At 44.8% G+C, this 11,948-nt stretch overlaps 1 protein-coding gene across 4 annotated transcripts; it reads right to left on the minus strand.

The window, feature by feature from the left end:
• Positions 1 to 821: 821 nt before the first annotated feature.
• LOC102084454 (toll-like receptor 2 type-1) lies at positions 822 to 10,385 on the minus strand. 4 transcript variants are annotated; one of them, XM_065062704.1, is made up of 6 exons: positions 10,224 to 10,361; positions 10,036 to 10,153; positions 9,894 to 9,972; positions 9,467 to 9,779; positions 5,363 to 5,439; positions 822 to 3,583 (listed from the first exon to the last, which is right to left on the minus strand). In XM_065062704.1, the coding sequence occupies exon 6, from the start codon at positions 3,577 to 3,579 to the stop codon at positions 1,198 to 1,200; it is 2,382 nt and encodes a 793-aa protein (XP_064918776.1). In that variant the 5' UTR covers positions 3,580 to 3,583; positions 5,363 to 5,439; positions 9,467 to 9,779; positions 9,894 to 9,972; positions 10,036 to 10,153; positions 10,224 to 10,361; the 3' UTR covers positions 822 to 1,197. The 4 variants fall into 4 exon arrangements, with proteins under 4 accessions (XP_064918776.1, XP_064918775.1, XP_064918777.1 ...); XM_065062703.1 differs by lacking the exon at positions 10,224 to 10,361 and adding an exon at positions 10,368 to 10,385 and having other exon boundaries at positions 9,894 to 10,153; XM_065062705.1 differs by lacking the exons at positions 9,467 to 9,779; positions 9,894 to 9,972.
• Positions 10,386 to 11,948: the final 1,563 nt, after the last annotated feature.

Genomic DNA, 11,948 nt, shown 5'->3' on the forward strand with positions numbered 1-11,948 from the left:
TTAATATAAACTTCTGGATCTATCTGCTTATCTGGATTCCAATTGTAATTGGGGAAGAACAATAGAGCAATTCTAGGAGATACCTCATACTGAAGTAGAAAGACGAACTGAGTCTTATTTGTGTGATTTTCTGCACTGGTTATATAGGAAGCTAAGTAGAGCTGTAAGGGTGTGTGGCCCAATGATTATTTAAATGCGCTATGCAAAGTAGAACAGCAGAAACAAGAAGTGAGCCAGTCTGCAACACCTAGCCCACTCATTAGAAACACAGCCTCATGCCCCACAAATAGAAGGCTTCAGCTGTTTCTGTGGGTAGACAAAAATGAACATGGTGGTAACAATGGAGGGATAAACAAGAATTCACAGGGAGGAAAAAAAAAAACACCACACACACACAAAACCAAAAACCAAACAAACAACAACAAAAAAAAACAAAGAGATCACAAACACCACACACACGTAAACCAAATAATTCAATGTCTCTGGATTTCACCACAGTCACTGTATAAGGTGCAGGCATGCTTCCTTCACATTTAATGAGTAAACTCCAATAATTAATAATTAATAATAATTAGTGGGTAAACTCCAAACTGTGCATGATGGTATGAATTTGGGTGTAACTAGCCAGAATAACAGACTTGTGAATGGAGGTACATATTCAATACTGTCTTCTTTTGTGTTGCACAGGAATGGCAGGGCTTTGGAGGGCATATTTTAATATAAGTCCCCATTTTTTTTTTTTCCAGAATTTAATATTAATTCCCCTGCTATGCATGATGGCAATGAAAATAAATCAAAGCAGTGCAACAGACACAGCAGAGTACTGAAGCACTTGGCTTTTATTTTAATTTGTAAATTGCAACAACATTGTTAGGAACTATTTGTGCATGTGGTAACAGGAATAAAGAGTACAGAATACCCTACATTCAGCTAAATGTACGTAGCAAAGCACATGAAGTCCAATATAGCTTCCAAACATCATAGTTATTGGCAGGGATTCTGAAAGATCAGAGTATCAAATCACTGGAAAGCCTAAAGTAGGTCTTTCTCATTTAGTAAGATCATAATTATTTCTACACAAAACAGAGACAGTTCTCCTTAGTCAGGAAAATAAGAAAGAAAAAATTCTGAGTAGGAAAAAACAATGACACATATCTTTTGTGAAAATATGCTGAAATGGGGGGCTGCTGATTTGTTCTATGACTTCAAGGCTCCTTTCAAGTTTTCCCAAAAGATGTTCTGCTGCTCTTCACCAGGAGGCCACTCCAGGTAGGTCTTTGTGTTCATGATCTTCCGCAGCTTGCAGAACCTCTTGGGAATCGCTTCACTCTGGATGGGCTCCAGGAGGACGAGAATTGCTGCATCATTGTTCTCGTCGAAGAGGCGGAAGTGCGAGAAGTCCAGCTCGTATTTGCACCACTCGCTCTGCACAAAGTGCTCGGACAGCACAAAGAGCGTTTTGTGGCTCTTCTCTATGGAGTCAATAATGTTGTCCACAATCCACTTCCCGGGCACAAAGTCCCGCTTATGGAGGCAGAGCCGAAAGGGGGGGCAGGCCTGCTCCAGCTCCCGCACCATTATGTTTTCCACCCAGTCGGAGTCATTCTCGCTGTAGGAGACAAAAGCGTCGTAGCAGATGTCCTTTGGGGGAGCTCGCTTGGGCTTCCGCTTGGCTTGCAGCCATGCCCAGGTCATCCTCAGGTACCAGACCGCGTGGAACTTGTAGCCGACAGCCACGAGGATGAGGATGACCAGGAACACCAGCACACAGATCAGTGACACCACGAGGGACCTGTGGCACTCCATCAGGGAGAGGTGCACGTCTCCAACCTGCACCCCTCTCACTGCCAGAGGAGAGTCACAGACATACTGGTCTGGCCATCCCACCAGCACCTGGGCTATCCTGGCCTCATGGTGGATGAAGGAGAGGAATTCACAAGAGCAAATGAAGTTGTTGCCACTGGCATCCAGCAGCTCCATTTTCCTGAACGACTCAAACTCTTCCCTGGAGAAACTGTTGAGTTTGTTCCTTCTGACTGACAAAGCCACTAAGTTAGGAATGGGTGCAGCACCAGGCAAGGTCTTCAGCTGGTTTTTTGTGAGGTACAGCTCTTTGAGGAACGGCAGTTGCAGTCCAAACTCCTTCAGGTTGTTAGCACTAACGTCCAAAACCTCCAGTGTTGGGGGAATGCAAGAAGTTAGTTTAGGAATTTGAGTGCTGGAGAGATTCAAATATCTCAGGTTTTTTGGCCAGTCACACACATCCGGAATCTCACCAAACTTATTTTGGCTAATGTCAAGATTAATTAGTGTGGGTAGACGACTTACAGAATTTGTTGTCTGTTTCAGAGATTTTAGAGAGTTCTGACTTAAATTTAAAGTTTGCAATGAAGGCCAAGCATCTTCACAGACTGTCTCATCTAAACGATTATTTACAAGTAAGTTATCATGAAAGTCCACATACACAAGTGATGAAAAATGTTTTGCAATATTGCATGGTACCATGAAAACTCTAGAGCTTACAATGGTGAGTCTTTTCAGGTTTTTTAATTGTGACTCCAAACCTTCCAGGTCAAAAAACAAGTGAAAATGTGGAATAATTATATTTATTATTGATACTGTTTCAACAAAACTTTGCCCACTGCTTGCGATTTCTTCAGTATTCCATGCTCCTTTTCCTTCAAGTACACAATCGATTGCCTCTAACTCTTGCAAAGATGTGATTTGTTTCAGTAATACTAGTATTCGGCTTATATATTTATCTGTGAACCAAGCATCTTTAAATGTAAGTTTTCGTATCCTAAAAGGAAGTGTAGAGTTCTGCACTAAGCTTTTTTCTTCAATCTCTAATTTTATTTCTCTCACTTCTAACCAAGTGACAGAGTGCAGAAGGTCCCTCACAATAGCTGCGAATACATTTGTATTTCTTAGGTTTATGATCATGTGATTTATCTTCTTAATCGATTTTAAACTTCCTGGCTCATACTGACTGAGATTACCACTATCAACCAACAACTCATCAAGAAGCTCAATGCCCTCAAAGTTCCCTTGCTTTATCGTGGAGAACCATGGGTTGCCCAGGTGGAGAGAGCTCAGGTTCCTCAGGCTAGAAAAGGGAGGGATTTCCCCCAGGTCTCTGTACGAATTGCCTCGAAGGTGGAGGTGCTGGAGTGAAAAAAGGTGCCCAAACCACGCAGGGGACAAGTGAGCCAAGCTGTTATTTGATAAGTTCAAGAGCTCCAGCTTCCCAAGGGAGTGAAATGACTCCTCATCTATAGAGCTGATTTTGTTGGACTGCAGCAGCAGGGTTCTCAGGTTCACAGCCTGCTGCAGGTCCTGGGATCGGATGTGCTTTATCTTGTTGTAGGCCAGGTTTAACGTTGTGATTTTGCCTGTGAGCCCTGGAGGGATGAAGTCCAAGCCCATGGAAGAGCAGTTGCAAAGCTGAGTGGCATCACATGAAGGACAAGCCTGCTTCAGCACTTGCTCTTCAGAGAGGTTTCCAGCTAAGACCACGTAGATGGCCCATACTTGCCAGGTGCGTGTAGTTCTGGATTTCTGTTTTGTTTGGCTGGACATTTTGCTGTATAAAAGAGAGAGGAAAGATGGTAGTGTTCACTTTTAGTTTTGAACAGCAACTGACAACAATTGAAAACCTGTGCAATTGTATTAGGAAGTTCAGATTAAACCTTTTTCTTGTAAGAGTCATCCTGCGACGTCTATAAACCTTTCCTAATTGGCCTGCAAAACTTCTCTTGGAGTACAGCCACATCATATTTGAACAATCATAAAGGAGCATTCTCAATGTCCTTGCCTTCTCGTGTGCTTGTTGGCTATGGCTCTCACCTCTTACATCTCTCATATTACAGCTCTCCCAGCAACGAAACCACAGCTGGATGTTTCAGATGTAAACAGGGGAAGACCATTAGATCATGAGTGATCTGGATGAGTGAACTGAGTGTACCCTCAGTGAGTCTGCAGACAACACCAAAATGGGCAGGAGAGTTGATCTGCTCTACAAGGGGATCTGGACAGGCTGGGTTGATGGGCTGAGGCCAATTGTATGGTGTTCAACAAGGCCAAGTGCCAGGTCCTGCGCTTGGGTCACAACAACTCCAGGCAGTGCTACAGGCTCGGGGAAGAGTGGCTGGAAAGCTGCCTGGCAGAGAGGGATCTCAGGATGTTGTTTGACAGGCAGCTGAACATGAGGCAGCAGTGTGCCCGGGTGGCCAAAAAGGCCAACAGCATCCTGGTTTGTATCAGGAATAGTGTGTCCAGCAGTACTAGGGCAGTGATTGTTCCCCTGTACTCCACAGTGCTGAGGTTTTACTTCGAATCCTGTGTTCAGTTCTGGGCCCCTCACTACAGAGGTGCTGGAGAGAGTTCGGAGAAGGGCAATGAAGCTGGTGAGGGGTCTGGAGCACAAGTCTGATGAGGAGCGTCTGAGGGAACTGGAGCTGTTTAGCCTGGAGAAAAGGAGGCTAAGGGGAGACCTTATCGCTGTCTACAGCTACCTGAAAGGAAGCTGTAGCATGGAGGGTGTTGGTCTCCTCTCCCAAGTAAGAAGTAATAGGATGATGGGAAATGGCCTCAGGTTATGCTGGGGGAGGCTTAGATTGGATATTAGGAAAAAATTATTCACCAAAAGGGTTATCAAGTATTGAAACGGGCTGCCCAGGGAAGTGGCGTGTAGATGTGGCACTTAGAGACATGGTTTAGTGATGGACCTGTCAATGTTAGGTTAACAATAAGACTCAATGAATTTAAAGGTCTTTTCAAAACTTAATGACTCTATGACTCTAAATGCTCACAGCCTTCACAGCCTTAGCCTGTCCATCTAGTATGGCTTCCCATGAGGAAGAAGCCCAAACAGAGTGTGTCCTCCCTCTTGCCCCTTCAGGTGGGTTCTGGCTTCTGACACTGCAAACTTTCCCAGAAGAGATTTTGGGGTCCCCTGCATGGAGTCTTACCAGCCTCAAGGCTTCTAAAAAGCAGAACTCTCTAAGTCTCCTGGCACACCCTTTTATACAGTGTGTAAACAATTTACATTCTTTACTGGAAAGGCAGAACAAGTTGATGTGCAACCAAACAAGTCTATCATCCTTTTCTGTAAATCAGCAATGACAATACATGGGAATTAAATATTACCATCACCCGATAAGCCAGGGATGTAATTAGAACAATACCGATTTTAATACACAGAAGGGCTATGTTTCCTGCCATGGGTGCCAAGGAACATTTCACTTTTGGCTACACCAGGAAGTAAGTCACTTATCAATGCTCACAAGTTGCTGTCAACAGCTCCAGTACTGCAGACGAACAGCATTCCCAAATCCCGAATACGCGGAGATTAAATACTTACCTTGTGCAGTATATGCTGTATTTCAGTCTCCTCAGGTGCTGATGGTGTACTCTGTGATCCAAGTGGTCACCTCACACCTGAAAGAAAAACACAAGCAGGAAACCCCTTGGCAGGTCTGATGCAACAATGCTCCTGGAGTGAGAAAATATTTCAGCTTGTGCTTCTCAAATCAAACTTTATGTTTACGGTTTCCCAGCATCCTCTAACTACTCCTTCAGTGAAGCAGACCAGTTTGCATGGCTTTTCCTTAGTATCTGCTCCGCTAGAGAAACCATGGTTTCTGAAGAGTTCAGCATTGTCCAGCACACATGACACTGCTCTTCAAACAGACATTTCAGCCACGTGTATTGCTGCTTCTGACCAGGGACACAAAAATGAGCATAGACTGAGTTTGCACTTGCTTCTTTGCAAGCTGAAAGCAGATCTCTTTTCTCTTGTCAGTCATCGCCCATCACTGGAAAGGCTGATGCAACCATTTTGCGCAAGTCATTCTTTCACAATGACTTCCTCTGGCATTAGGTGCAGAAATAGTTCCTAAGCAGAACTGTATTCACCTCCCTGTGTCTCTGCTTTCGATACTTATTATTTGGTATGCTTTGGGAGGGTGTTAACTGCCCCGAGCAACAAAACATCCCAGCACAGTCAAGTTATTTTGTTGTGTAGGTTCTGTAAAATGCTAACAATGTATAGATTGAGATATATATTATATTGATATAAATGTTGGAGTCAAATTGTTTTGTCAAAGAGTGTACTAGAGAAACACTCCATGTAATCTCCTAGGACATTACAGTCATACATTATCAACAAACATAAAATGCATAAGAATGGGAATAATATTCTACCTGAAATAGAAGACATAATTTGAAAGAAAGTATCCCTCTGTAAGCATCCAAGGCAATCTTGAGAGGGGAGGTTTGATGATAGTTATTTTAGCCTGACTGAATGGAAACACACAGCTGGTCAAATGGCCAAATATGCTACATGCATAAAGGGTTTGGGGCTCTTCCTACCGGCTCTGAAAGGGAAAACCATTAATTTCAAACACCGAACCTTCCTGCTCCAGTTCCTGTGTTTTTTTCTGTGCACAAAAATTGTCATGGTCTGATGCCTACTTGCACCAAGACGTACCTGCCTGGGAGCAGACAGACAGACTGATTCCTGCCAGCTGCTTGGCCACGTGTCAGAGGGCCCATGGTGGCACAGTGCTCAAGGGTGGCAAAGCCCAGGCAGAAGCCTGACCGCATCTCATAACAACCTTCAGTCCTGCTACCTTAAAATCAGCATTGCACATTTGGTTGAAAACTTGACGCTTTCCAAAAAAGAGCATTGAAAGACTGAGATACCCTTGTATTTTCTGTCTGTTGCAGAGTATAGATGATAAGCCTAACAACATTTTTAATGCAGTTTTACTGAGAAGGTGTGGGGGAAAAGAGGTGGAGCAGGCTGTGAGTCACAGCAGGGAAAGGAAATGAGTGAAGGGATGTCAACAACTTCCCAAAAACTGCCTCTTCCTTCGGGAACCTCTCAGCTGGAATAGTTCTAGTTCTTCAAAAAGAGAAGACCTTCAGATTTCAAAATGTTTTCAAATGTTAGTTCTGGGTTTGATGTAACTCATTCCTACATGTTTTTGTCATCAAAATTGCAATCCCTTGATAAAACTAAATATGGTTAAATTTGTGAAGAGCTTTGAAGAAGATCACATATGAGGCCATGTACTTCACAGAATCGGAGAACCACAGAATGTTAGGGATTGGAAAGGACCTCAAAAGGTCATCTAGTCCAATCCACCTGCCAGAGCAGGAACACCTAGATGAGGTTACACAGGAAGGCGTCCTGGCGGGTTTTGAATGTCTCCAGAGAAGGAGACTCCACAACCCCCTTGGGCAGACTGTTCCAGTGTTCTGTCACCCTCAATGAGAAGAAGTTTCTTCTCAAATTTAAGTGAAACTTCCTGTGTTCCAGTCTGTACCCATTACCCCTTGTCTTATCATTGGTTGTCACTGAGAAGAGCCTGGCTCCATCCTCGTGACACTCACCCTTCATATATTTATAAACATTAATGAGGTCACCCCTCAGCCTCCTCCAAGCTAAAGAGACCCAGCTCCCTCAGCCTTTCCTCATAAGGGAGGTGCTCCACTCCCTTAATTGTCTTTGTTGCTCTGCGCTGGACTCTCTCCAGCAGTTCCCTGTCCTTCTTGAACTGAGGGGCCCAGAACTGGACACAATATTCCAGATGTGGTCTCACCAGGGCAGAGTAGAGGGGAAGGAGAACCTTTCTCAACCTACTAACCACCCCCCTTCTAATACACCCCAGGATGCCATTGGCCTTGGCCACAAGAGCACAGTGCTGGCTCATGGTCATCCTGCTGTCCACCAGGACCCCCAGGTCCCTTTCCCCTATGCTGCTCTCTAATAGGTCGTTCCCCAACTTATACTGGAACTTGGGGCTGTTCCTACCCAGATGCAAGACTCTACACTTGTCCTTGTTCTATTTCATTAAATTTTTCCTTGCCCAGCTCTCCAGCCTGTCCAGGTCTCGCTGGATGGCAGCACAGCCTTCTGGCATGTCAGCCACTCCTCCCATCTTGGTGTCATCAGCAGACTTGCTGACAGTGCACTCTATTCCCTCATCCAAGTCACTGATGAATATATTGAATAATACTGGTCCCAGTACTGACCCTTGAGGCACTCCACTAGATACAGGCCTCCAACTAGACTCTGCACCATTGACCACAACTCTCTGGCTTCTTTCCTTCAGGCAGTTCCCAGTCTACCTCACTACCCGATCATCCAGTCCACACTTCCTCAGTTCAGCAGCAAGGATGCTGTGGGAGACTGTGCCAAATGCTTTACTGAAATCAAGATAGACAACATACACTGCTTTGCCATCATCTAGCGACCTTTGTTGAATGTGTAGCGGGCACACTTTTTTGTGTGTTACAGCTTCATCACCATGCATTGGTGGAGACTCAATGTAGGTGCTATTTTTTTCAGAAGTACTGACTTTCTCCTAACACACAAGCTCAGCCCACTCTCATTACACTTCTAAACTGGGCTGGGTTTCTGATTTCTCTCAGAAAGGGAAAACCAGAGTGACCCTGCCCACCTTCCCATGCTGCAGTTCACAAAACAAGGAGTTCAGTTCAGCAAGCTGCTGAAAAAAAAACAAGAAATCAGGGTGGGATTTCTGCTTGATTCCATCAGCAGGGAAAAAAGTCTACAAGCAGCACTTCTCCCTTTCTCATCCCAGGTCAATATGTCAGGATTCATCAGGTTATCCAGAGTTAGAAAGGCCTGAGAATGCTCAAGGTGGCCAGAAATGCTCTCCACAGACTGCTCCGCACACAGAGGTGAGGTAACAGCCAGCTGCCTCCCAGCACATCAGCTTCCAAACTGAGCTGCAGCCTGGACTCAAAACAACTTTTGAAATCACAGAGTCTAGAGTAGGAGAAAACTGCTGTCTTTTAAGGTGAGAATACCTTTAATTTGCTTTTTCTCCAGAGTAACTGCATGCTTAGCACTGAACAAAGTTGCACCTTGTGAGTGCTTTCTCTCCTCCAAGTTCAAGCTATGCTTATCCTTCCTCTTTTATAGTGTTTAAAAAAGGCACGTACCTCCACCTGTGCTGGTTGGTACATTACATTTTCCCCAGCAGAAGGGCACAGGTCCACAACAAGCTTGTGCTTTTGTAACTACAGATGTTCCAATCAGAGGCACCATACAAGCAGATAGATAGGGCTGAAACAGAGCTGTGGTCACCCTTTTTGATGCTCTCTTGCTTTAAACGGTACTGTTTATCTGACAGCAGCACAAGCAGCACATATTTTCCTCAGTCAGCTCTTCCTTAACCCCCAGCGACAGCCTGCTCAGCATCCTTGCCTCCCACAGCTCAGTGCCAGGTGCGATAGGAGCCTATATTAGATGGGTGTTGACCAAAATAGATGTAGATACAGAAATATATTTATGTGGGACAGAACTCCACAGGAAGGCACTTGCTGATCAAAAACAACGAACCAAGTGGCAACACTAGTCTTTAGTCAGTCTATCATCAGGGTTACAAGGGTTATTGCACAGTTATACCCCCGCTGCCTCCTCTTTCTGTACCTGGGGGACATGGCTTTAGGCTCAGGTTCCAGTCACTAAAGCCTGGCAGCCTTCTCCTCTCTGCCAGCCAGAGGTACCGACTCCTCCATCTCCTGCAGCATCTGGGCACGTCAGGCTCTTTAAAGCACTTCGCCTTCCCAGTCTCACATGAGAGTATCCTGCAGCCCATCCCCTTCCTTCCTCTCTTTCCTGAATGTCAGCATCCACGCTCAGAGCTGCTTTTTGCTTTTCCACTGAGAAAGGACAAGTGAGCAGTGCAGGAGGGGTCCAGCCCAGGTGACACTCTGTCCCAAACCTCTGTCTTGAAGAAAAGCTAGAAGCAGTAGAAAAGGGAGGAAGGTCATAAATCTGTCAGCTGGCCTGTGATATGAGCGGAAAAACTTTCCGAATCTTTGCAAGCCATGCAAAACTGCATCCTGAGACTTACCCCCGGTAACCAGGATGTGTCAGCACATCAGCTGGGCCGAGCCTGGTGGTCTCTTCTCCTACTCCCACCCTGGAAAAGGCTGGCAAGGAAAAGTGGTCAGATCTGTGCTTGCAGTCTTTGGAGTAGGAGGTATAATACTCACGTAGCTGAAAGCAGAATGGCCTGGTATTCCTTCATGGTCCTGAAAGCAGAGCCTTGGCATACACTGCTGGTGTCTATACTTTAATTGACTTGCAGGGCTTCAGGTATTCGTCTTCAAACTACAACAAAATGGAACATTATAATGGAAAATAAACAAATTTAACTTGTCCTCTTCTGTATCAAGCCTACCATGCCAGCAGCTCAATCCCCTGGGTAGATCTTCAGACTGAAAGTTTAAATGCAGAAGAGCAAATTCCCCTTATTTTTCCTCTGAGCTGTCCTCACCCTGCGGTTGTGGCAGAGTGTGATAATGCTCTGTAAATGGTTACTCACTCAAAAGCCAGCCTTTGGGACTGCCTCTGCCAAGGAAGTATAATAAAATAAATAATACATTCTTTAAATGGGATAAATACCAACGTGTATTTTTGCATCATATCCTTTCTGGAAGCATTCAGTCAGAATAAAAGAATGCTGATTTGCTGCCTCAACACAGGAACAGCTAGCAGGGAAGTTTGCAGGCTAAGATGCCAAAGCTTATTCTAATAATATGGAAAGTTTTGTTTTTCTAGAATGGTTGCATGAGCATGACTCAACAGGATAAAACCCCTAATTTCTCCCAAAATAATCCTGAAGAGTTCTTGAGTCATAAGAAAACTGCATCAACAGAAAGCAGCCTGCATGCGAGGCAAAGCTGGACAACACAGTTCCTTTCTTACTTCGCACTGGTTTAGGTGGGGTGAAAACAATGTTTTTTTCTGAGAGGAATGTTAGGATTTTCCATTAATACACAGCTGTAAACCAGCAAATACTATAGCAATTCTTGGCACCCTTTTCTGAAGACCAGTATAGCAAAGACGCAAAACCCCATTAACAGCATCACACGAATTTGTTACTCCAAAATGAGAACTTGGAGACAACTCATGCAGAACAGGTTCCCCCTCCAGCCATCACTGCTTGCTCCCTGGACCTGTGTGGGGCTAGACACCAGTCCAGCATGCTGATGGGTAGCTCAGCCGCACATGAATGCTGGACGTGCAGCAGGATCAAAGACTATCTGTGTATGAGCGTGTCTGCCACTGGACTTCTTGGCATTGCACAGGGAGTAAAGCAAAACATAAAACAAACACCAACAACTAAGGAACCTCCCTCAGCACATGTCGGGGAGAGGTCTGTCTAGAAATACATCTGGTTGAGTATAATTTCCTCTGAGCACCACCCAGCGCTTCCTGCATCCCTGCAGATGGGTTCTAGCTCCCAGAGAAGATGCAGAGATGGAACTGGCAGGTGCCCAAGACCCACAAAAAGGCTGCTCAGTGCAGACTTGAGCTCGGCTTTTCTTACAGGCTAGCTTGGCTGTATCAGTCCTTGTGTTTCCCATATTCATGACCCTGGGTCTCCATAGGTGCTCCACATGGAGGCTAAACAGTCTGGATCCTGAAACACAAATATCATGGTACTGGGACCTTGGAGCTCAGCCCAAATGTACCTCTCATCACCTGAGCAAACAGGCTCCCAGCTTGCTGCCGCTAAGGATCCATTCCCTGTAACAGACCTAATCTGGAAATCACATTTTCTTTTAACATATTTTTTGCAAATTTCATACTGTTAATTGGTTCAGTATTATCAATGTACAAAGCTACTTCTTCATATTTTTTAGACATCCTCAGGAAATACCTCTGGGAAGCTTCCCAAAGTACCATTTGCTTAGTATTTTGAAGGACTTCTTTGTTTGCTCTCCGTATAGCACACTCTCATTGCGTCAATCAGCTTGCTTTGCTGTATCCCAAACTATATGACAGAAGTAATCTGTTCTGGGCTGTCCAGAGAGGTATTTGTAGACATAAAACACATTTCCAGTTTTTAAGAAAATGAGGTGCCATTCCTATTTGAAAACAAGAATTTTGCAGGTTTCCA

Source organism: Columba livia, chromosome 4 (genome assembly GCF_036013475.1).
Source record: "Columba livia isolate bColLiv1 breed racing homer chromosome 4, bColLiv1.pat.W.v2, whole genome shotgun sequence".
Taxonomy (NCBI): domain Eukaryota; kingdom Metazoa; phylum Chordata; class Aves; order Columbiformes; family Columbidae; genus Columba; species Columba livia.